The 26,898-nt window shown below is 36.0% G+C and overlaps 1 protein-coding gene across 2 annotated transcripts; it reads left to right on the top strand.

Moving 5' to 3' along the window:
• Positions 1 to 515: 515 nt before the first annotated feature.
• Positions 516 to 26,848, top strand: LOC106101073 (autophagy-related protein 2 homolog A). Of its 2 annotated transcripts, none has more exons than XM_013280173.1 (38): positions 516 to 783; positions 1,861 to 2,029; positions 2,549 to 2,689; positions 2,916 to 3,018; positions 3,397 to 3,975; positions 4,411 to 4,559; positions 4,900 to 5,049; positions 5,362 to 5,447; positions 5,823 to 6,004; positions 6,204 to 6,373; positions 6,755 to 6,875; positions 7,300 to 7,449; positions 8,053 to 8,227; positions 8,894 to 8,997; positions 9,366 to 9,571; positions 10,059 to 10,182; positions 10,831 to 10,973; positions 11,729 to 11,913; positions 12,502 to 12,652; positions 13,083 to 13,267; positions 13,792 to 13,976; positions 14,662 to 14,923; positions 15,469 to 15,673; positions 15,870 to 15,977; positions 16,060 to 16,316; positions 16,779 to 16,987; positions 17,543 to 17,677; positions 18,403 to 18,589; positions 19,040 to 19,207; positions 20,014 to 20,173; positions 20,659 to 20,832; positions 21,298 to 21,469; positions 22,054 to 22,200; positions 23,060 to 23,187; positions 23,785 to 23,939; positions 24,635 to 24,778; positions 25,378 to 25,573; positions 25,894 to 26,848. In XM_013280173.1, the coding sequence occupies exons 1-38, from the start codon at positions 616 to 618 to the stop codon at positions 25,908 to 25,910; spliced, it is 6,450 nt and encodes a 2,149-aa protein (XP_013135627.1). In that variant the 5' UTR covers positions 516 to 615; the 3' UTR covers positions 25,911 to 26,848. The 2 variants fall into 2 exon arrangements, with proteins under 2 accessions (XP_013135627.1, XP_013135626.1); XM_013280172.1 differs by having other exon boundaries at positions 517 to 783; positions 4,897 to 5,049.
• Positions 26,849 to 26,898: the final 50 nt, after the last annotated feature.

The raw sequence follows: 26,898 nt of genomic DNA, 5'->3' as shown, positions 1-26,898 counted from the left end.
GCAAAACAAACCATGTTTAGTATACGAACACACACGTCGTAAGGCGTCTAATAGATCAACACATTTCTTGTGTGTTGTTCTATTCGTATTAATAATGGATGTACTATGGGGGTTGCGTCTATTATTATGGAAATTACGGCGTATAACATGTACGGCCTATAAGCTCTATTGGTCTTGTATCGATAGTAGCGACGCTACTCCCCAACCCTAAATTGCCTGATCCGTTTACTTTATGTTGTCGATTGATGACCAAAGAAATCCAATCTAATCACTTGATGAAAGAAGTTCATTTTCTCCATACTTATATGAAAGCCCACTACAATGATTCAAAGTTATTTTGTAAAACTGAAACATCTAATTCTATTAAACAATTGTAAGTAATAATAATTAATATTTTTTACATTAAACATCCAACTGAAAAAATAATTTAAAAGGTATTTCAAACGTTGCTTATTTTTTATCTGTATATTCTTTTGAAGTATCGATTTCACGCACATGAAACGGAACGTTATGTTTATTTACGTGCAAAAGTCAATCACACGCAAATCAAATCACAATAGTCATTACGCACAAAAGTATAAATTTTTAGTGTAATGATCTTTAAAATAATTTAAAATGTTGTGGTATCTGCCATGGTCTGAAAGTATCAAGAAGAGGGCTTGCAGATATCTATTACAACGCTACCTTGGAAATTTCCTTGAAGAAAAACTCACTTTAGATCAGCTGAGTGTGGACCTATACAATGGAACAGGAACGGTATGCGATGTCAGCCTTGACTGCGAGGTAAATTAGTTTTTTTTTTTATATCTATAAATCACTTATCAGCTAGACTCTATAACTTTGTTATTGACAATTATATCAACACGTCCCTTGTATGCCAAATTTAAGTGCGCAATATTTTTTTAAACACGTGTTAACTTTGCCCTTTTAGACAAAGAAATCTTTATATATCAGAAAATGCTATTACTAGAACCTATCACTCACAGTCTATTACAAAAATTGAAAATTATTTCACACATAGCATTGACTTGCAATCAATTATTTTATTTTTAGTTATTTAAAACCTGTTTATATAAAATGTTTATCGTACGTGATTGACGCCTATGCTGATTTGCTTGATTTAGTTTATGAACAAATTGAGGATAGAAAAACATATATTTGTACGCAATGGAGTGTCTTTTTTGATTTTATATAATTTTGTTGAAGTCCCATTGCAAGGCCCTTGTAAACAGGTTTCATATTTATGATTGTAAGTTAGGTACATAAAAGAAACCTGTATTGAATCAATTTAGCTGCAGCCATCTTGGCTAAATGAGTTTGAAGACGGTTGTTACTGTACCTGCATAAATTAAATTTATAAAATGAGGAAAATTTCTTGCTTTGTGTTCTCCAATGGCCAGATGTATTATTATTTTTTTTTGTATAACATAAGGTAGTAAATGAGCACCCGGCCACACGAATCTGGCGAAGCGACCGCTGCGCATAGACATCTGCAATTGCATATGTGTTGCTTACCCTTTTTTTATATAAAAACTAGATTCTGCCCTAGACACTATCCACATGGAATTAAATTAAACAAAAATGAGTATCCTATGTGTTCTTTTAGACTATCCTCTATGTCTATGCTAAACTTCATTGAGATCTATCCAACAGTTTGTAGGCTACAAACTCTAACAAACATCCCTCCATTCATTCCTCCTAAATTCTTGCATTTATAATAATAGTAACATTAGTAAGTTCTAATCAAAGCAACCAAACTCTGAATAATGTAAGGTTTTACTTATTATACAAAATCAAATTTTATAATAGTACATAAAAGATATTTTAAATAATTATACACCATTTTCTATTAATTTTCAGGCACTCAATGAACTGGGTGACTCACAAAATTGGCCGCTGGAAATCGTGGATGGTCAGATGCAAGAAATTACAGTGACTATACCCTGGTCGACATTATTAAAAGATGATTCTATTGTTGAAGTCAATGGATTGTCACTTACAGTACAACCTAAAGTCCGAGCTGAACCAGGTAAATATAAATATAAGTAAAATAGCTTTATTGATTTTCTCTTGGGCAGGGGACTGGTGTCCAAACTAGCGTGATACACTGTGTGATGGATTAGAAGGCACCCTGCCCCACAGACCACAAAGAAACTTCCAAAAACAAATAAATAAATAAATCGATAGCGCATTGTTAACCCTTAAATGCAAGATTTTTTCAAATATCCTAAATTGAAACAAGTAGTAAATTGAATTGAAATCAAGGGAAGAATTAAGATTTTTTTTTTTAAATAATCTATAGTGGTAGAGAAGACTTATGTATGAATGCATCATCATGCATTTAAGGGTTAATTATTAACATAAATACATTAGCCATCACTAAGTAAAATATTTATTATATATTATTGTCGACCTTTGATTACTCTGTAGTTTCGGACTGTAATACATCGAAAATCACACATTTCTTAATATGTTAATAAAAATCAGTTGTAATATTGTAACACCAATAAAAAAAAATTAAAACCGTCGTATATATTTCCTTCTGTAGTGTCGTCCATGTTGGAATCAATGTGGTCATCCATGTCATCATCAATGCAACTTGCTGCGGAATGTCTCCGGGAAGAAGCGGGACCACAGGAATCCAACCCGGTGGAGGGGATTGAAATGTTTGCACATGCTATTGACTCCGGTATGTATAATATTGGCTGAACCCAGCAGCCTAGTATGTAAAACAATAAAATCATAGTTCAAACAAGAAATATTAAAATGATAATTTTTGTTAGTATCCTTGGTGTTTTATCAACATTTGTTGAGTGACTTGAATTTTTTATTTCAACTTAATGAAATATCAAATACAATATGAGGAAATTCTATATTGTTTTACTATATTTAATTGGTTTTGTCTATTTTTTCAGTTTTAAGCAGAGTGAAGGTTAAATTTGTTAATACAAAAATAAGAATTGAACATGTGCCCAAAAATGGTGTCAAAGGGATCGCTTTGGAAATTCACATACAAAAGTAAGTTTCCTATATACATGTTATTTAAATGTTTATGTTTAGTGTAATTGTTACATTACAAGTAATTAGTGTTAATTAGATCCTTGCAAAATGTTAATCACATCATCACAAGTGTTATATCCCATATTTTTCATTGTAAATCTCATGTTATTTCTTACTAATATTATAAATGAGAAAGTTAAGATGTATGGATGGATGGATGTTCTTTAAAGTTGTGTTAAACTAAATGAGTCAAAAAATTTGGCATTCATGTAGAGGTTAGTCTGAAAAAACACATAGGCTACTCACTTTTGTTTTTTTTTTTCAATTCCACGCAGACAGAGTCTTGGAATTGAAAAAAAAAACGGCGAAAGCTTGTAATATATAATTATTTTACAGCATTGATTACTTCGACGAGGCCGGTACAGAACCGGTTCCAGAAACAACCGATCCTGGCCAATCAAAAACATACATAGTTTCAACATACACAAACAAGAAGATAAAATTCAACGGAGTCACATTATACGTGGATGAGTTCCCATCAAAACTTAGGACCATGGCAAGAAATCTTACTATGGAGAAATCTGTCTCATCCCAAGCGGATAAATCTGAGGCCGCGGAGACACCAGATGTTAACTACCAAAGTACCATTTCCGATGTATTTTATGAAACAAGAAGTGTTATATCAACAATCGAACCAGATCCAGTCAAAGAAATAATCGGTGAAGATACTCAAAGTGGATCAAGAGAACCAACTCCTGAGGAAAAAGCTAAACAACCTGAACCAATAGTGTTTGCTAAGTTAACGGGACAACAGGAATTGGCACTCAAATTGAAGTATTCCGAAGAAGTTGAGGGTCCTAAAGTTGAAGTGAAAATGTTGTTAGGATCGCTCATAGTGTATTTGACTCCTCGACAGTTGCATACACTGTTTGAACTTGTTGATGCTTTAAATCAACCTGATTTGGAAGATACAAGGTAAAATAGTTACTTGAATATATTATGTTAAATATCATTTTCCATGGTAACATTTATGAGAGTTCCTATTATCTTAACATGTGTATTTAGTACTAGGTATTGCCATCCCTTTCTCTATATGAATTGAAATTCAAGCCTAGAAAGATCCTAAAACATTCTGTTACTGAACCTCTACTATTAGATGGAATTACAGATCTACAAAGTATGTTAGTCTAGGAGTAACTTATTTTATACCAGTTGTTGTTCGCGACATCGTCTGGGTAACGTAAAGAAATATATATAACCTGATATAGATTCTCAGTGATAATGTAGATTTTTAATGTTAAAAGAATTTTAGAAATCAATCCAGTAGTTTTTGAGTTATTCCAATATATACAAAAATACAAATTGTTCCTATTTATAATATTAGTATAGATGTAAATTGTAATATTCTAGCAACTTACCTCTCCGGCAAAGTGGTGTGAATATGCAATGCAAACCAATGAAGCAGGCCGACTTCCAACTGATAGAAGCTCAACTGCAAGGAAACTTGGAACGGCAGAGTAAACCACAACATATGTATGGCTGGTCCGGTCCTAGTTTTGGTAATTATTATTGCTCCATATATTTTTTATTTATATCTTACTTCTTAATTTCATATTGTGAATGCAAAAGTTTGGATGGATGGATGTTTGATAGAGTTTGTATGCTAAACAGCTTAATGGATTTCAATGTAATTTTGTATAGATGTAGAGGATAGTATCGAAAAACACATTTGTTTTTTATGGTTGAAAGCCAGTAAATTATATTTTTGTTAATGAAAATACAAAATATACCCTGATCCATGCATGAAATTAAATTTGCTTCCAACTGTATTGGTTTAGAAAATAATGTATTTGAATAATCGTTGGCTATAGCTAAAGCTTTAAAACAATGTTTTAGAAGACAGTGATGCAGAAAGTGAGAAGTTCCACCCGATGACCACCAACCAAATGACTGAAAGTTTCACATCCTCTGTGAGCTCTATGAGCGCCAGTATGACGTCAAGTGTCAACATGCCGACTGCACAGCCGAGGATCAAGAGGAATAAGAGAGGTATAATTAAATGTTTTCCATATTTTGTATGGTATTTAAATCAATTAGTTACAGCGCCATCTGTTGACAAAAAAAATTACTTAAAAAATTAGGAATATCTCATGAATTTATTTTAGACTACCAGTTGCCTGCGACATCGTCAGTGCGGAATAAAAAAAGTATCCTAGCCTAATAGATTACCTGCAACAAACGCATTTTGCGGATTGACAGACAGACAAAAATTTTAATTATAGTTTTGAATAAATATTACACTTATTCCAATTTTAATATATGTATATATCGTTTATTTAAAAAGCATTGTGTATATTTCAGTTCCGCATATAGACGGAGATCCAACAGCAGAGGTCTCGCACGTTAGCCTTAGAATGGCTTCATTTTCTTGCGTATTACTACACAAGGTAAAGTATTTATATTTCTTATAGCCATAAAATATAATACATCTTAAATAATAATGCCAATTTTACTCTACTTATGATAAAAAAAACTAGATATGGTAATTATTGTGGTCCTTGTGTATTGTTCCTTAAAAAAGTATGTTTTTTTACTACTGTCTAGCAGTTGCTCGCCACTTCGTCCACATGAAAAAAAACCTATGATACTCACTGTAAACTTTGGTTTATAATGGTGGGAGAATTTTTGAAATAGGCCCAGTATTTTTTGAGTTCTTTTAATAAATACAAAAATCAAAAATTCAAATCATTTCTCTTTATAATATTACTATAGATTCTATTGTTATTTTTGTACTTATAGCAATATAGCAATATTTTTTTTAGGATATATTAGTGGGAACTCCAATGGGTACGGATTACATATCTCCCGCATCCATTGTCAAAATGCATGAAGCTTCTAGAGAGTTCTTTGACAACGTCGAATTGTTCTGTCGAAGTGACGACCGCAGAGAGAACCATAAAGTTAATGATGCATTAGATAAAGCTACTAAAAGAAATCATTTAAGGTAACTGAATAAAAAAAACGTTGATTTTTTTTAATTTAAGAAGTTTCCAAGGTATTGTTTTAATTGCCATAAATTTTTTTAGAGATTTTTTAAAAAGTATTTTTCTTTAAACAAAAACAGTTTTTAGACTTGATATAGAGACAATTCCAATAGAAAACTAGTAGAGTTTAAAAAAAAAAGGAAAAACGCCTTTTTTCAGGATATTAACAACAGAGATGAGTTTAGATGGCAGTGAGAAGGTGACGTCACACGGCAGTCAGACGCTCTGTGAAGCCGCCATCAAGAACTTTCTAGTAAGAGAATGTCTTTACGACCAATCACAAGACGACAAACCTCAAAGTTATGATTTAATCAAATTTGAAAATAAAGGTAAATAGATAGATAACTGATTGATACTTTATTTATTTATATTATTACTAGCTTTACCCCGCGATATCGCCCTTGCGAAACTTCCTGACTATATTCTACACTAGCTTTAAAAAACAATAAAAATGTAGGCTATGTTACCGATAACGTAACTTTTTAATGTATATATGTATGTATATATTTATAATGTAATTTTTTTTGAAAACGGACCAGTAGTTTTTGAGCATATTCATCAAACAAACAAAGCTTTATTCTTTATAATATTAGTATAGATATGATAAATTTAATCTAGATCCATTCAGCAGTTTAGGCTACAAACTAACAAACATCCATACACCCAAACTTTCGCATTTATAATATTAGTAAGTTTTTTCGTATTTCCAGATGATCCCGATCTTAGTAATAACGTACAGACGCCCAATATAAAAATTAATTTCAAACAAACATCTAAGTATATGAGAATATCGGGCGAGAAGAAACTCGTCTCACCTACCACGGATATTGTGTAAGTACTCTATCGAATTAACTTGCAGTATAACATAACTATTTTCTAACGAAAACCCATTAATTACATTAGACTATAGAGGGTATGATATAATCCATAAATAGAGTTTTGCAGTATTAAATTGGTAGACAAAAACTGCAAATTAAAAAAAAACTTAATAAATCCAATTGAATGGGTAAAAATTATTTTATATACTGACATAAAGCACGAAATATAACTTTAAACTGTCACGATTTTTACAAATAAAACGTTCGTAAGATACGGGATTCTTATCACAATTGAATTGTTTTAGCTCCCTATTTTTTCACACTATCACTTCCGTATGTTCCGAAATATCAGTAGCTAAAACAATTAAAGTGGTAAGACCCGTATCTTACGAACATTATAAAGCACGAATTTTGACTTACTTGATATTTATTTACAGAATGAAATGCAGTCCTTTCTTCGTGGATGTGGAGTTAACATTGATAGACCGGATGTCGGCCACCTTCACCTCGAGTAACGCCCGCGCCTCGCAACCACAGAACCATATTAACTTCGCACTGCATTGCCCACAACTTAATGTTATACTCAGGTAAATATTTATACATTCAAAAATAATAACTATGTACAGTCGGGGAAATTGGCGGTGTTACATTAAAAGCGACAATCTGTTGAACATTTAGAAATGAAACGCGGAACTAAAAAACACAACGCAGCCTTTAAATGTGTCCATACGAAAAATAGTCAGTAAGTTAATAGCTCAACTCATTGCTACTTAATTGGTTAGGTAAAAATGGGTGTTCAAGCCAATTTTTATGTAAGTGAAACACCGTGCATTGCCGCGACTGTACATTCGCTGGACCATACAAAGTATGTTCCATTAAACAACTCAAAGTAAATTGTTATTACTGGAGTCCAGGTAAAAAGAACCCCACATGGAATCCATACAGTATTAATTTTACAAATTTTAATCCATGTATATCCAGTATGAGTATTATGCCCGGTTCACTATTAGTCAGTACAGTTACTGGCATAGTGTGAACACTAACTGGCGCCAATGAGAGAGGCACCTACAATCCATGCCTAGCCATCGCACCTCCAATTCCATTAATATATTTGAACTAAATTTTACATGTTCTCTTGTTCTTAAGGCTGCGTTTACACGGATTTTTTTATTATTTCTAACACGTGACAGGTTCCCTATAGCGGATCTCCGTAGTAGTGTGAACCATGAAGCACGTCGTGTGCGAGCAGACTACCTGATGCTGCAGCTGCAGGCGGCGGCAGCAGGCTGGGTGCAGGCAGCCAGTGTACGGCCACTGCCTACCACACTTACACTGAAAGCCACCACCATACAACTATACTATTGTGTAAGTACTATCACGGTAATACGCGGTGTTCTATTTATAGAGTTGACTTTCAACGACAAACTGTCCTGTCTCCTAATAGTGCTAGAGCACCATCTTTCGATTGCAACATCAGGTGAGTTCGTGGTCAAGGGCTAGTTTTAAAAATTACTCTATAAGAAAAGAGGAAGTTTCTAAAGGACGGGTCTTGTGCCTAGTGTAGAAACAAATCTCTCGATCATTTTCCTACATAAAAATTGTTATTTTTTAACAGTTTTGTATAAGTCTTAAAGTTTCGCAAATTATGGGATTATAAAAATAATTAACCTAATCCCTTAAAGGCCTGCAGCGTTTGCAGTTCCCTTGGCGTTGTGTACGTTCATGGGCGTTGGGTCAATTAACATTAGGCGATCTGTTGCTCGTTTGCCTTTCTATACTAATATTATAAAAAGGAAAACTTTGTTTGTTTGATTGCAATGAAATAACTCAAAAACTACTAAGCGGATTTCAAAAGTTCTTTCACCGTTAAAAAGCTACGTTGTCAGTGTGTAATATAGGCTATATTTTATATTACTTTTTAATTTTACACGGACGGAGTCGTGGGCGAAAGCTATATAAAAGTAGCCACATCATGACCAATTCTTTTTTGCACAAAAACATTTTTAAAGCATCGTATTGTTCTTATTACAGGAAAACGATCATTTACCACCCACACACGTGGCTCAGTCGACAATGGACGCCGCGTCGTTTGAAGGAAACATCCTTAAAGGCAATACAACTACACCATTACCGATGTAAGTTAAAACCTTTTATTTAAAATCTTAACGCAATTTTTAAAGTCTAAAACATTTATGAAATTAATTTATAAAAATAATTTATGTGCTATCAACTTTAGCTCTCGACTCCGTCGGCGTGAAATTAAAAAAAAAAAAAAAAGACTAAAGCAAGTAGTCTGTGTTCTTTGATACTATCATCTACATCTATGCCAAATATCATCGAGATCCGTTCAGTAGTTAAGGCTACAAACTCTAACAAACATCCATGCTCCATCCATCCATTTCAACTTTCGCAGTTATTATATTACTAAAATAGTACGATAAGTCATTTTATAGTATTTTGTACGATATCAAAGTTATTTTAACTCAAAGAATAACACTTTTAGGATATCTCTTACATTCCTGCCACGGGAATCGAACAGAGGTCCATTCGATTCGTTACACGAGGAAATGAATTTCGAACCAAAACCACCTAATCCAATGACAACTTCCATGTACATTATGAACAACTTGAGGAGTTCCTCACCAAGTCCTTTTAGTGGTAAAAAGACCGCCCATCAAAGTATTACCAAACAAGAAAATAATCAACAAGGTATGTAATCTCTATATCAAAATATAAACAAACGAAATGTTAAACATATAGATTTAAAAGACTAAGGGCCTGTACAACCGATAATAATAATCGAACATGTAAAATTTGTGATGGAAATATCGAAATTTGTTACCTTATCTGACAGTGATGTCATTTTTAAGTTTTCTGAGCCTCTATCAGCCAGTGACCTTAAAAATGTACATGAAATCGAAATGAATTTGACACTAACATTTGGAAAAAAAAACCTGTCTAGACAACTTTATAAACCTGTAATCACAGACTTATTAAATAAACAGACATTATCGTACAAAATATAATTCAATTTGTCCATTCCATTGTCTTTGGAAATTGTTCACTTCATGTTCAAAATGATTGAATTCGACGAGAATAAGAAAAAAATATGATTTTTTCATACATTTCAGACTATTTGAAAATTACCTTGTTTACAGTATTGTCAAATAACTTCTACTTTTTTGTTTATTTTTAGCCCATGAAGAAGATCTGATAGTGCCCGGTACTGATGAGGAAATGGCGGAGTTCACGAACAGTTCTGTGGAGAATTCTTACATACATCTTGATTTCAACCTGCCGATACTCAGCCTGCAATTAGAGTAAGTATTTTGCTCTTTTAAGATACGATTTTAAATAAATAAATAAAGATCTAAACTTACACACACCAACATTTCACATTTTATGATAAAAATTATATAGTAATTCTAAAGCGTTACGTAAGTGTAGGGCTTTTTATTAAAAAAGAATTATTTAAAAATATGCTGTAATTGGTGACATCTTAGGGAACAAAGAAGTGTGTGTTTACGTTTTATTAAAATAGTATAGATTATATAGTCTATTCCATTTATTTTTAATTGCCTTAGAACATAAAACACAGAACAGAAAGTATGATATGTAATTTTTTACAGTATTTCAAAGATTTTGATATTTAAGATTTTGATTGACATAACTTAGATCAAGTGAATAGTCTATGTTCTTCCAGAGTATATTCTTTATGTTTGACTTCGTTGGGATCCATTGAGACGTTAGGAAACAAACATCCATCCAAAATTATAGTATAATCTTACTATTATTATAAATGCGAAAGTTTAGATGGATGTTTGTTAGAGTTTGTAGCCTAAACTGCTGAACGGATCACAATAAAATTTGGCATAGACGTAGAGGACAATCTGGAGGAAGACATAGACTACTTACTTTTTTTAAATTCCATACTGACGGAGAAAGCTAAGATAAAATTATCTTTACAGATCAAAACAGTTGTACGAGATAATCTACAACCGTATAAACTCTGATTTGCTACTGTGGGAGCCGCACGCCGCGGAGCAGTACGAGATCAGTCCGCACATTGGTGGCATTTACCCCGCATTTGGTATCTGCAAAGGAACTTACGGTAAAAATATGTTTTATTTATATAGGATATTTATTTACGAGCTGTCGCCCGTAAACTTGGTTAGCGCGGATTTTTTTTAAAAAAAAAAAAGTCATCTATCACATTCCCGCGTACATCTACCTTCTACCAGCTTTCTTACAGTCAGAGTCCCGTACAAATCGGTCCACCCATTCCAGAGATAGCGAACCGGTCGCCATTTTGACAGCGCGGATTTAAAAATAAGTAGCCTATAATATGCCCGTCTCTGTCTCCCTCCAGTGATCGTTCGGTTTTAATCGGCCCAGCCGTTTCGGAGATTACCCAGAACAAACGCGGCTTGCGGACAGATAGACAAACATTCTTAAAATACAATTTTCGTGATCTGCAACGCAAATACATCATCTTCCCGAAATCTGGAATTTTTCTTTTGATATTACAAACAGAAATTCAAATTTTATTATATGTATAGATAGATAGATATAGATATAACTAGCTGTTGCTCGCGACTTCTGCCGCGTGAAATTAAAAAAAAAAAGCCTATGTTTTTCACAGATAAAATAACTTTGCGACGGTGAAAGAATTTTTAAAACTGGCCCAGTAGTTTTTGAGTTATTATAATACATACAAAAATACAAATGTTTCCTCTTTATAATATAATAGATATAATAAAGCGTAAACACACACCTCTTTTTTATGTAGGATGTCAACTAATTGTGAAATATAAGTAAATATTCAAATTTACTTAAAGTTGTGTTAATTAGTTTTGTAAATTTTAGATTCAGATACTGAAAGTTCATCATCAGAAGAGGAGAATCTATATTATTCAACGTATGATAACAAATTAAAAAAGGGAATCGGAAATTCTCGACAATTACCCGAAAGCAAAGAGAGTGAGAAGCACAACTTTTGTCTCACTCTTAAAGTTGGCAAAGGTCTTATGACTATCTTCGCACCTGTCAGAGTAAGTACTTCGTACTCTTCTATATAAATAAAGGATTAGTTTATTTTATTGTTATTTGTAATTTATTGTTTGTTATTTTTTTTGTAATATGAAATCTTAACTCAACTTATCCACTGAATTCATAGACTTCAATTTTAGAATTACCTTATTCTATCACTGAAACTATATTTTAAAGCTGCTGTTGTAATAAAATGTTGTAATTTAAACTTAATAATCGTTATGAAAAGCCAAGAATATTTGTATTTTCATATATGAACTAACTCTCGCCCCCGACTGTCCGCGTGGAATTAAAGAAGTAGTCTATATGTTCTTCCAGACCATGTTCTATATCTATAATAAATGTAAATCCATTATAGAGATACGTATTAATATCCATACATCCAAACATTCCCATTTATAATCATACTAATATTATAAATGCGAAAGTTTAGATGTTTGTTAGACTTTGTAGCGTAAACGGCTGAACGTATCTGGATGAAATTTGGCATAGATGTAGGATATAGTCTGGAAGAACACATGGGCCACTTTTTTTTAATTCCACGCAGACGGAGTCGCAGGGGAAAGCTAATATCATTTATAATTTAACAGGATGCCAACAAGCGCGTGGTCCCCGGACAAATGGGTGAATTAGTGCTAGAAGCTCATAGACTGAGCATGTGCCAACTGAGTGGTCTCAATGGACGAGCGAAGACCGCACAATTATGTCTTCGTTCGGGAAAAGTCACATTATATCATGAACGTAAGTTATCTAATCAAATGTACTAAACGTTCTTTGTTGCTGTCCTTCTCATTGCCTTTGACAGAAAGAGACAGCACTATGTGTACAACTTTACTATGTAAACCTTGCGGAAAAATGTGGAACTAAATTATTTTCATACATTAAAGATGCCGATTTAAGCGACACAATAAAGAGTTTTGTATTCACTGTAAATATTAAAACTTAATGTAGCAATCTATAAAATTATCCCTAAATAAAAATTAGTAACTTCTACTCACTTTAGGAAGTAGGCGTATCTACTGAAAATTAATAAATACTTTTACTGACTTTATATACTTTCGGTAGACTTCAAAATCGAATTAAAAACGGCTTAACTATAGTTATATATCCTCAACTTATAAAACTTTAATACGAAATTCTAATAGAAACTGTTATGGCATTTGATTTCCAGCTCTCCTCTCAATACCATCAGAGAAGCCTCCACTGCGTCTTTACGGGACATCTCTACCATTACATTTAAAGACCACGATATATCCTTCCAACAACGGAATTATCATCAAAGATCGTCTCCAACCAAAAGACATGTTCTCTCTCGCGTTAAAAACTGATCCTGACAGCGAGACTCCCAATTTAAAAGTAAGTTTTATATACAATTAGACTAGATTTTGCAAGTGACTTCGTTCGTGCGGTATTTAAATAAAAGTTAGTAAGTAGCCTATGTATTCTTCCATATTATGTTCTGTTTGTGCCAAATTTCATCGAGATCCGTTCACCGGTTTATGCTACAAACTCTAACAAACCTCTATGAATATAAACCTTTACATTTTTAATATTAGTGTGCCTAGTAAGATTATCCTCAAGTAAAATGTACAACGGTTTTTAACTTTTCAAGTATTGTTTAAGTTTATTGATGTTATTTTATCATTTGTAAGAACGCAGCTAATTGCTATATAACCATAGAATTTGAATTTTTATTTTAATGTTCCTAAACTTTTGTCTCGTCCTTTTCAAAATGATACTGGCTTTAGTGGACTCTGTGTCTGCATTTTCAACTTTAAACCCTCCACTATACTTCTTATCCCTCCAGTAATTAAACCCTCTCCAGTTCTTTAAAACCTGGTTTATAGACCAGTTTAGGTATAACTGCCAACCATTTCCAGACGATCTGCATAGCGATAGGCATAGAGCAGGCGACGCTGCGCCACCGCGGCGACAAGGGCATTGCGTGGCTGAGCCAGCTGCTGGACGTGCTGGACGTGCTCGACTACCCTGTACCCGGGTACACGCCCTCTACCGTACTCTCAGAGTTACATGTACACGTATGGGACTGCGCTATAGATTACAGGTAGTGTTAGAGTCCTTAAAGTATAGGGTGTTCTTAAGATAAGTGGCCGTATATAGGATGTTCTTAAGATAAGTGGCCGTATATAGAGGGTTCTTAAATTTTTACAGTAAAAGATGACAAATGACCTTGTCATCTGAATCCGTTGTAATAAAGAAGCGATCGCTTTAATCGGGAGAGAAGGGGATATATAAAAAGAAGAAATGTCCCTTTTGCGTCTAATCATTTAATACCACGTCCCGTTGTTGTGTTTTAAAAAAAAAGAGTGTGAAGGCATGAACACTCAATCATCTTGTACACGAAATTACTTCCATAAGTCTTTAAGTGCGTGGTTATTACTGTTAAGCTTTTGTACTACCGTTTTATTTATTTCATTTTAGCCTTTTTATGCCAGTATCTGGAGCCCTTTCTGGGTATTGACCTCCCAACCTTTTCCATAAGTCCCATCCTTAGAGTTAAGGCCTGTCCCACCATATTGTAAATTGTCTGGTAACAATCCAAAGTGTAATATATGTGATAGAAATAACGGATTTTGTTCCCTTCTGACAGTGACGTCATTTTTAAGCTATCTGAGCCTCTATCAGCAAGTGGTGGGACAGGCTTAGTAATGTTAAAAATCCACTTAAGTTAAATCTTATTGTGGTACTCAAAGTCTTAAAATAATTCTTAACCCGTTCATTTCTTCCAGACCATTATACTTGCCGATACGAACAATCCTAACTCTGGGCAACTTTAGTGTATCAAGCAATCTTATTCCGGAGACGAATACGTCATGCTTACGGTTCCTGGCGCAGGAGTGCACGCTGTTCCTCTCGCATACTGGTGCTAGAACGAACGACCAGGTCCCTCAAGATGATGAGAAACCTCCCGAAATACAGAGGGACTACGTGTGTGTCATTGATGTGGGACTGTTCGAGTTAGCGTTAAGAACTGAAGACAAGGCTAACAGTGTAAGTATAGGACCTCGCCTAATACAACTTTAGTGTGTGTTTACACGGCTGCAAACACATGTACATAGATTATTTGTAATTCTTCTCAGTTTGTATGTTCTAACTCAATGTTAGTTTGTTGTCTATTTACATTGTACTAGCTTTTACTCTTACTTCGTCCGCGTTGAATTAAAAAAAATACACTCAATAGTGTAGCTTTCTGATTACAAAATAATTTTTGAAATCGATCAAGTAGTTTTTGGTATTCATGCACAGAAATGCAAATAGTTCCTCTATATAATATTAGTAGAAATAACTGACGATTGATACTGGCCTTGGTGCAGTAATTCCTGGTTCACACTTGACCAGTACAGTCGGAAAGCAACGCAGGACAGGCATAATTCGAATGGTTTTACCAGCACCTGTTATGTGTTCACGTTATGCCAGCATTATAGAGTGTTTGTGTCCAACTGTACTGGAAAAATGTGACTACGCATTAGTTTGAGAAACTCGGAGGTTTCTACTACTTAGTGTACTAAGAGTGACTTAACGATAGTACATTTTAGTCAGGTGAACAGCCCCAAGTGGAGGTGACAGCGAGCAACAACCAGGTAAGCGTGCATACCTGCTGGGACTCCGCATCAGCGTTGTGCCGGTTACTGACGTACGCGGCGGCGGATGGGGACACGCGACCCCCCGCAGCCGCCCCCGCGCCACAACCCTCGCCCCGTCACAGTCTCTGCTCAGACCCACCCCTGGACACACTCGTCGGTAAGATACCTTCACAAATGTGAGAGGAATGCTAACATACGGAAAAACTTAAGATACAAAATATGTTGATAACAACGCCATCTATAATTCAGACCTTTATTTTCTAAAATTAAATTATTCACATTTTATCAAAACCATTTAACTGGCTATAAATACTGGCCAGTAACGATTGTATTACTTGTTTTTTCTTTTCCAGGTCTTGACGATCGACCCATAGAAGAAATAAGGGAGTTATCACCTAGTGAAATTCAACAAGTCAATGATCTCATGGCCGAAGCGATGAAAGAAAGTCCAAATAATACAAGTATGTTTAATATATAATATTCTTAGAGGAGTAAAATTTTTATCGGTTTGTTATAAAGCTTAATATTTTTTTGACATTTTAGTTGATGAAAACGAATTAAACAGTTCGACTGAAAAAGAGGGTGTTGAAATATTCTTTTTCCCTGACGAGTCTAATATGAAACTAAAACAGCCATCATCTGAAGCTATCAATTTGGATACTGAACCGAAATCGCTAGAGGATGACAATTTACCAGCCGAAGAAGTTTTAGACACAAAACCTCCTTTATTACAATCTACTAAAGACGTCACGGATACATCAACACCTAAAAATACTCCTAAGAAACCTAAACGTAAAAAGGTAAGTATTTATGAATAAACATATGGATAGTCGATGTAAAGATGTTTTTAACTACTTTTAAACCCCACACTCTCTGATATTTAGAGTTTTAGACTACCCTTATTAGTCGTTTCTTTAGTAGTAATATTATAAAGAGAAAAGAATTGTATTTTATGTATTAAAATAACTCAAAAATTACTAGGCCGATTTTAAAAAATCTTTCACCGATAGAAAGATAATTTGTCTGTAAGTAACATAGGCGATACATTTTTTTTAATTTACTCGTTTGAAGTCGCGAGCAATAGCTAGTTGTTTATATATAGTTTTTTTTTTTTAGAAATTACTTACATTATCTAAAAATAAATATATGAGATATCTAATTGAGCTTGTCATGATTTATGAATTCCATACATTAACAATTATTTTTTAATACAGCGCCCTCTTTTGTACGACGCTGAATAACTCTTTTTACTTTTAAATTAGATCAAATCAGTCGGAGACGGCAGTAACACAGATGACGAATACTGTATCGTGGACAACGGCGGGTGCGGACAAGACAATGAGATGGACGAGCCAGTGGTGCGCTGGCTTTGCCCCGGGCCAGTCTATATGATAGACAACCACTTCACTGTACCCGCGGCCAGGACTGACGTGCTTAAAGCACCTAAGAGTTTCCCGATGCCGGTGTTACGGTAAGCAATAAATATGGAATTCAAACTATGCTTAAGGTACAGTCGCGGAAATACGCGGTGGTACTATTAAAAAATCTAATAACAGTGACTTGCGCAAACAATGGGATTATAAAATCTGTACTGGAGTACCAGTGTACCTTTTGTATTACTATTGATTATTGTTTCGCAACGTTATGTTAATGTGTACAAAAAGACAAACGACTATCTTTTTAGATAGAACACTGCAAGATTCCCCGATTGTACGTAGAAAAAATAGCGCAATTCATAACTTATGTGAAGTTCATACAATCATCCTTGATTCTACTAATATTATAAATGCAAAAGTTTAGATGGATGGAATGTATGGATGTTTTTCAGAGTTTGTAGATGTAGAGGATAGCCTGGATAAACATATAGGCTATCTAATTTTCTAGTTTCACGCGGATTCCGTAAGAAAGAAAGGCAAGTTGATAATGATGACGCGGATGGAGTTGCGGGCGATAGCTAGTATATTTAAATAAAAGCGTTCATATATTTTCATATTTAAGATTCCAAATTGTATATTTTTTTTCTTAGGTACACGCTACGAGAGATGAGTTTAACTTGGAACATGTATGGTGGGAATGACTTCACCGCGGCCGGGGACGTTGCCACCAAAAAGACCGTTACCATCGAAGACAAGCGATCACATGGCTCTCCTACAATATCCAAGTAAATACAAATAATTGAATTTCCATCCTACAAACTTGTTTTTAAGTTTTGAAATTATTTATGTGATATTAGATGGCGTTCAACATAATTTTAAAAGTAGTTAAAAGTAAGACTATACCAAGGGACTGCATTGGCGACTGTATACGACATTGGTTGTGGCAGTTATTATTGACTTTGAAAATTACATAAGGGATTTGCCAGGATTTATAAGGAAAGGGAAAAGAAAATTGATTTGACAATGAAGGAGACGCATAAGAAGGAGAAATGTCCATTTTATGTGCGTCTCCTCATTCCTCCCTCAATTAAAAGTCAACGCATCTGCAATTGCGGAGTTTAACGGATATTATAACATAGGTAGAGTTCACTTTAACATCTTCACACGAATGGGTTGGCTAGCCCGGTTTAATACCACGACCACACAGAAGAGAGCGTTTCGTCTGATAAGTGTAGTACCGGAGGCCCATATTAGTTCCTTTTCCTTCTCACCCTTTTTTTATAAGAATAAGATAGGAAGGAAAAGTGTATTTAACGGTGCAGGAGAAGGATAGGAAGAGAAAATATCCTGTTTAGGCGTCTCCTCCTGCGTCGAGTAAGGAGTAAGGGCAGGCAACGCATCCGCTATTGCGGATGTCTATGGGCAATGATCGCTTCGCCATTTATCGGAAGCATGTGGCCGCTTGCTTGTTTGCCACTTTATGACTTAGAATATATCTGTGTATGTGAAGACGGAGTAAGGAGTACGAGCCGTACGAGAGCGGGCGCGCGCTGGCGGAGGCGTACCGGCACGGGGTGCGGTGGGCGGCGGGCAAGGAGCGCGTGTGCGCCGCCCCCGCGCCCCCGCACCGCGACCTGCGCTCGCGCGGCGGCCGCGCCCGCGACCACGCCACCTGCGTCAAACTGACACTCGCTAAGGTACCACACACTTATGCTTATAACACGACTTTCTTACCGCGATTTGGTTGTTTGAGATCCCGATATTTGAATGTGAAATGATGCGCTTGTGAGAGATAAATCATACTAATATTATAAATGCGAATGTTTAGATAGATCTTTGTTAGAGTTTGTAGCCAAAATGGCTGAACTGACCTATATGTGACCTGACCTATATACCTGATGTAATATGGTATAGATGTAGAAGATAGTCTGGAAGAACACATAGTTGATGCGGATAGAGTTGCGGGCGAAAGCTAGTGCTATAATAAAAACGTTACCGTCCAATGTAATATAATTTTATATATCTGATATTTACATGTACCTAAATAAATATTGGATGGATGGATATGTATCCATCACTATGTGGATTTATGGAGATAATATTCCTGATTTCGACGTAACATGTATTAAAATAGTTGTGTGGTGCAGGTGAAGTTCGTGCACGAGGTGTACGCGGGCGGCGCGGCGCAGGCGGCGCGGCAGACACTGGCGGTGGGCAAGCTGGAGGTGCTGGACCGGCTCGTGCGCAGCGACATCAACAAGCTGCTCGCGCACTACAAGCTCAAGGACGAGCCCGACAGGAACAACGCACACATGGTAATAGCCTAATGGTTTGGGGTACGGACTACCGATCTTCGGTCGAGGGTTTCCCGGCATTCGACTATGGTCGTGAACCATATTCTAGCACAAGCCTAGAGCTTAGATAGAATGGTTTAAGGAAACATTACTAAGTTAACAATAATCTACTAATATTTTTACACAAAAAAATGCTTACGCCCCCTCCCCTCCACCCACACCTCTTACATACTACAACTAAAACTGTCTATGCAACTGATGTTTCGATCAATCAATATATCTGACAAAGAACTAGTATACCAATACTTACTTCATCCTCAGACTATTACAAAGTTAACTCTCAAATGTCCATTGTTGTATAAATATAACATTAAAAAACATCCATTATGATGCTAAACTTTTTAAATATTTTTCCTGTATTGTAATACCGACAAGGGCGGACCCAGCTTTGGCGCTAGGGGAGTCACATAGTCGTGGTCAAGTCAAGAACTTGACAAAATATGTATATGTTTTGTCAAGCTCTTGTCCAACCAGCTCAGAGGGGGGGTTACGACTCCCCCCCCCCCTGGATCCGCCGTTGAATACCGATCTTGCATTAAATATGACAATTTGGAAATGATTGGAAAAACCACGCATTTAAGGTTTAAGAAATTCTACTATCGAAACAATCTTACAAAAACATTGTTGTCTCTCTCTAACTCCTAGTAAAGTAGTACTGTGACAAAACTTGCGCTGGGTATTCTACAAAATTAGTTGTCGGGGCTGATCTTGAACACTGTCCAACAGCACTGGCATATGAACCAATATAATATAACCTTTACCTGCAGGTGGTGGTGAAAGCTGTTCATCTCCGTCCCGAGCCGCAGCTGAGCGCGCAGGAGTGCTGCCTCAAGGTGTCGCTGCTGCCGCTGCGATTCAACCTCGACCAGGATACTCTCGCATTCCTCGTCTCCTTCTTCTCCAAGCTCGGCTCTGATGAACCTGCTGGTAAGCAATACAGATAGGGGAATCCACTGGGTGAAAATAGAGTCTGTGGCCTAAAATTAATTGTTTTTAATACTTTCCGCATTTTAAAAATTTTGCAAATCCTTGCTACAAGACTAAAAGAATATGATGGTCTTAATTTGTATAAGCCATAAAACGATAAAAGACAATGATAAAATGTAGTGTTTTCATAAAAGCGAGTTGTAGGGTACTAGCTTTCGCCCTCGATTCCGTCCGATCGGAATTACAAAAAAAAAACTTACAGACGATTTGAGTACCTCCTTCTTTTGGGGAGTAAGTAAAAAAACATAGTAGCATTTGTATTTTTTCAGACTATGCTCTACATTTAAACTAAATTTCATCAAGATCCATTCTGTAGTTTAACCAACAAAAAGTAATTTTATCAAATCTGCAGCTGTCATCGCAGAAGCGACATTTTCAGCTCATCGTTGTGTTTATAATATAATACAATGTATAATTTTCTATAGACGAGGACAGCAAGAGCGTGTCGTCAGAGGGCGGAGCGAGTGCGGGGGCGGGGTCGCGGCAGACCACGCCCACACACCGCCCGCCCGTCATGAGCATCGCCAGCCACCTGCGGGACCCGCCGCCCACGCCCACCTCCATAGGCGACGCGGACTCACTCTCACTCAACGATACAGGTAAATCGATACAACTGGGAATGTTACAGTGGACTTACACTGATGTAACAAAGAAATATCAAAAAATTACTTCAAGACAGTAATTTCCAACTTTTGGTAAAACTAAAACTCAAAAACTACTGAGTAGTTTTTAATCTTGAAATATGAAGTGGAACTAAATGGTAGCTATTCCGCTTTTTGTTTAAAAATAATCTTTTTAAAAAAATTGTAAAAAAGGATCACTTAAATTGGATCATAAAAGAGTATTCAATGTACATAAAAATACCAATCGAATTGAGAACCTCCTCCTTTTTGTAATCGGTGAAAAATAACATTGTTTTATTTTCCCTTTGGGCTAGGACCTTGATCACTAAAGTCAAGACATTTATCAAAATTAATCAAAATTATAGATAAATAATAATCAGAAATGTTTTTCGAATAGAAAGGGATAGCAATACTGTAGACTAAACTGATATGTTTCCGTAGTGCTCCGTGACGACGAGCCACTAATGGAGACGTATGAAGCAGAGCGTCTCGTCTCCGAGAACCTGATCCAGCTGGAGGAGGACTTCCAGAAGCTGGCCGTGGGTCAGGAGAAGCCTGCTGCCAGGATGCCAGTAGATAACGAACCCCTCGATGACTCACCTATATACTTCAGGTAAATTGTTAAACTATACTAGCATTCACCCGTGACATTGTCTGCTCGGAATTAAAAAAAAATCCTTTTTAGTAGCTTTTGTGTACTTTCAGACTATGTACATTTATGCCAAATTTCATCGAGATCTATTCAGCCGATCAGGCGACAAACATCCATCCATATATCCATGCATAGATCCCATTTATAATATTAGTAAGAAGTTAAATATAAGATTAGTAAGTAATATAATAAAGCACAGTTCTTTATTATATAGGATGTCAGCAGTCACAGCATATTTTTGAATAATTCTTTTTTTAATGAAAAGCTTTACACTTAAGACATGCTATAGGCATGTTTTCTCGCTATTTATTTTGGATGTATGATCTATATTAATTATGTTATATGTGCTTATTGATATATTTATTTAGATAGTCCCTTTTATATAAAAATGTCCATTTTTATTTGTTTAAAATTTTAAAAACAAATTTATTTTATACTTTGTGATTGGGATCAAGTTTTTGGCCTTTTTCGATTTGTGTACTATGACGTCACTACAACTTGAATAATTATTAATATTGTTTTGAAATATATATATTGGTTTGCAGACGCGTGGTGTTCTCGCCGGAGGTGCCTATCCGGCTGGACTACGTGGGCAAGCGCGTGGACCTCTCCGCGGGCCCCGTGGCCGGCCTGCTCATGGGCCTCGGACAGCTCAACTGCTCCGAACTCACACTCAAACGACTCGATTACAAGTAATACTTACTATTGTAAACTAGCTTTCGCCCGCGGCTTCGTACGTGTGAAACTAAAAAAAAGTGAGTAGCCTATGTCTTCATCCAGACTATCTTCTACATCTATGCCAAACTTCACCGAAATCCTTTCAGCTGTTTAGGGTACAAACTCTAACAAACATCCATCCATCTAAACTTTCGTATTTACAATATTAGTAAAATTTAAATATTTACAATTAACAAGCTGTCGCTCGCGACTCCGTCCTCGTGGAGAAATAACAAAAGTGAGTGGCCTATGCGTTCTTCCAGACTATCCTCTACGTCTATACCAAATTTTATTGAAATCTGTTCAGCCGTTTTAGCTACAAACTCTAACAAGCATCCATCTATCATTCTAAACATTCGCATTTATAATATTAGTATGATGTCAATATTTTAAAACTTATCATTGTATCATATGTGTTGAAATCCTTAAACCTATTCAACAGTTTCACAGACAAAAAATATATGGAACTGACAAAAACTGTTGATACGTCACATTTCGACACTATTTATCGATTCTAACGATAGCGATAGTCAAAAGTCATTTTGTTTAAGGCTCAGGTAACAGTGAGTTGAACCGTTGAGTTGCAGCTCAACAAATAAATTGTCAGCTTACAGTTGAATTATAATCCACCGAACCGTTAGTTACGTAGTGAGTTACAGCTCGAAATATAAGTCGTAACTAAGAGAGTAATCTGACCTAGTGTGAACCACACATAAACTCTGAAGTGATCTGCAGATCAAATTAATATAACTGATTGATCCGATCTTGTGATTGGTTCTTTTAAAATGGGCGTGGTGTATATAGGCGGAACTTCTAAATGTGTTGTTTTAATAGATTGGGTCTCCTGGGACTGGAGAAGCTGGTGCAGTGGGCGCTGCACGAGTGGCTGTCGGATATCAAGCGGCACCAGCTGCCCGGCCTGCTCAGCGGCATCGGGCCCATGCACTCCCTGCTGCAGCTCAGTTAGTACATTTAAACATTATACATATGTATTTACTTTTTGTACTAGATTTCGCTTGTGCCTACGTCTGCGTAGAATAAAAAAAGTAGCTTATGTGTTCCAGACTGCTTTACATCTATAACAAATTTTAACGAAATCTGTTCAGCCGTCTAGGCTATAAACTCTAACAAACATCCATCTAAACTTTCGCATTTATAATATTAGTAAGATTAGGCTGTTTACATGTTTCCGTTGACTGATAATTTTCAAATTGGAAAACAAAGAGAATCATATCGCTAAAGTATTTAAAATACCATTTTCGTTTTTTACTATTTCTCCCAATTAGTAAAAAAACACATTAAAGTTTACATGTATACATTTTTTAATTTATTTAAAAAAATCATGCTTTTAAGTGTTAACCCTTAGATGCATGATTTTTATTAAATACCCTAAATTGATAAATAAATAATAAAAAAAAGACCCTAAATTGATACGAGTAGTAAATTAAAGTAAATTGAACATATCAAGGGAAAATAAAGAAAAAAAAAATGTTTTTTAATCTATTTGGTGTATATTTGAATAAATGTAAGAGTGATATAATGTGTGTTGTGTGGTGCAGTAAGCGGCATCCGCGACCTGGTGTGGCTGCCGGTGGAGCAGTGGCGGCGCGACGGGCGGCTGGTGCACGGCCTGCGCCGCGGCGCCGCCTCCTTCACCGCGCGCACCGCGCTCGCCGCGCTCGACATCACCACCCGCCTGCTGCACCTCATACAGGTACTGCACCTCATACAGCACACTGCCGTCACAACATCTATGTTACAGTCTGTACAATCAGGGAATCTGTCGGTGACAACTAGATAGTTACAATACTTTTTAAATTTTGAAACAAGACGGAACAAAAACAGTAAAACGCAGCATATCAATTTATCTGTATCAAAAAATAATGTGTTAGTGGTATACGGATACTTTTATTTTTATGATTTCTTCGTTTGCATTCACTGCTATCTAATTAGTTATTTGTAGGAAGAGGCGGTGTCCTTGCAATGTACAAGGCATTTTTTCTCGTATACTGGATTTCCGTGACTACACATTGAAACCAAGCAATAAAAATTAGGAGGCAGTTTTTAAAGATTACTGCGCGAAAAAAAGTCGATTAGTACGTGGGTAATTGCTTTTTATTGTTATTCGTTTGCGCAATTTACTGCTGGTGTGATACTGACAAAAATATGCAAGTTGTCTCGTGATTGTTAACTGTTTATTATATATATAAGGGGAAAAAGAATAAGTAGGTTTCCCTCTAAGTTGGGTGGGAAAGGACAAATTACTAAAACTAGGCGTCCAGCTGGCCTCATCACACTACGCGAAATTACTTATTAGGCATGTCTTTTATGGTATTTTGGAAGTCGAGCCCATTGGAGTAATAGACGTTGTTAGCGTTTACCACTGTTAAAAGTACAATAATGTGCCAGGCAACAGCGGAGACGGCGCTGGACATGCTGACGCCGGCGCCCTTAGCGCTGGCGGGGGGCGCGCGCCGCCGCCGCCGCGACCCCGCGCGCCGCCCCGCTGACATACGCGAGGGCGTCGCCAGCGCTTACACCACCGTCAGAGAGGTAATAACAGACAATCTAACAGAATTCCACTTTAAAATACACTCGACATTGTTTCTGACACATTGAGACTACTTGAAAACATTGACCAATATGCAGCGTTTGACCCTTAAATGTATAATGATGACTTATACATCAGTCTTTTCTTCATTACACAATAGACTAATGTGAAAATCATTTATTTTCTTTATTTTTCCCTAAATCTATGTTTAATTTACTCCCCGTTTCAATTAAATTAAATATTTCTGTATAATAAATATGTCCAGTGGTAAAGTTAATTTGCTTTTATTATTACCCTGTCGTAGAACTCGCTGTTATTTAATTGGTTACTTGAATAAATGGGCGGAGTTTATCTCGTTGCAAGGTAACTGAAAGTGTAACACCGCGAAAGGCTCTAACTGTACTCACATTTACTGCCTACTAAGAAAAGGAAATACAATACTAACCCAGATATTACAAGTTAATTTAACTATACTGTAACTGTTATTTATAAGCATAATTGTTCAATTTAAAACCGACCTAGAGGCTCTATGATATTGATATGTCCTATACGATAAAAAAAATTGCTCTATATAATATTTATGATTTTTGTAATATTTCAGGGTTTCGCGGAGACGGCAGCATCAATGTCGCTGGCGGCGCGGTCTTCGCGCGTGGGCGTGCTGCGCCAGCTGCCCGGCGCCGCCATGACGCCGCTCGCGCTCGCCGCCGCCGGCGCCGCCGACGTGCTGGGCGGAGTACGCGCCGCGCTCGCACCGCACGCGCACCGCGAACACGCTGACAAGTGGCGGACCGCAGGTACGTACACGTACACACTTACACTAATACACGCACGCACATGTAACTAATTTAACTGATACTGAGACACGCACGCACTCACGTACATATACTAGAACACGCACGAACTTAAACTTATATACGCACGCATTTACGTACTTACACTTATATACGCACGCATTTACGTACTTACACCTGAACACGCACGCACTCGCGTACTTACTCTAAAACACGCACGCACTTACGTACTTACACTTGAACACGCACTCTACTTATTTATAGAGAAAATATGTGAAAAGTAAAATTATTACTTTTTTTAATAAATATAAATCTTTTTTCAGAATCCGCAGCGGAATAGATGAAAATTCATCATAAAATAAGATCTCTAATCTTTATTATAATTATTGTTTAAGACATGCATTGCATGAAAAAAAAAAATATCGAGCAACTTTTTCCCACTAGCTCATGCTAAAATAAGCTTGTAGTTTTACGTTGACGATTTATTTTTTACCGTTACAGTCACGATAATTCAGTTTTTATTAATATCTTCAATGATTATGTTTTAGTTCCTTAATATCTCATGTAACTTTGGTTTTAAAATTGACGCTTGTATCAATACATATTGTTTTACCTTCCACACCGCCCAGGGCGCCTTTGGGCGAACGCCCAGGGCACCTAATAGGGGCCATAGGGCCTGTAAATAACTCACTTAACAAAACATTCCCCTTTCAGTAGTGGTATAGGGCGTTGTAAAATCGCCTAGGGTGTTAAAAATAAATCTCGGTCGTTTATTACTTGATAAAACAGAAACAGCAATATGTATTAATTCAAATGTAAATGCAGTGGAACTCTACTGTTATTTTTAAATGGGCTGTGTATCGAAGCTGAATACATATACACCGGTGAATACGCATTCCGTACATTATGTATGGCGTTATTTTTATTTTTTACTTTCCGTGTAGAACACAGAAAAGGTGCTTCAATATCGATATAGCATTTTAGAGCATTTAATTGCTTTATATAGATGTAAATATTTTTTTATTAATAATTGGAATGACTATCGGGTGCCATGACATGTATGGAAGAATTGCTATTTTTAAAAACTGTGGTATTTTAACTTTTTAAACGATTTTAAAAAATATTAGTTTAAAATCATATTTTTTGAAATCATTCAAAGTGTCAAGAAATGTTTAGTTTTATTTTTATGAGTGATATCTTCGTAGATTTTAGGTTACTGATCAATTAATTTGAATTACATGTAATCAAATTTTTATCAATAAAAAAAATTAAAACGAACCTTGTAATATATTTTTCCCATTATCTCAGGTATAAATAAAACAACAGCA

Source organism: Papilio polytes, unplaced genomic scaffold, assembly GCF_000836215.1.
Source record: "Papilio polytes unplaced genomic scaffold, Ppol_1.0 DF824024.1, whole genome shotgun sequence".
NCBI lineage: Eukaryota > Metazoa > Arthropoda > Insecta > Lepidoptera > Papilionidae > Papilio > Papilio polytes.
Note: the sequence above shows the minus strand (reverse complement) of the source record. Positions and strands in the feature narration are given on the sequence as shown.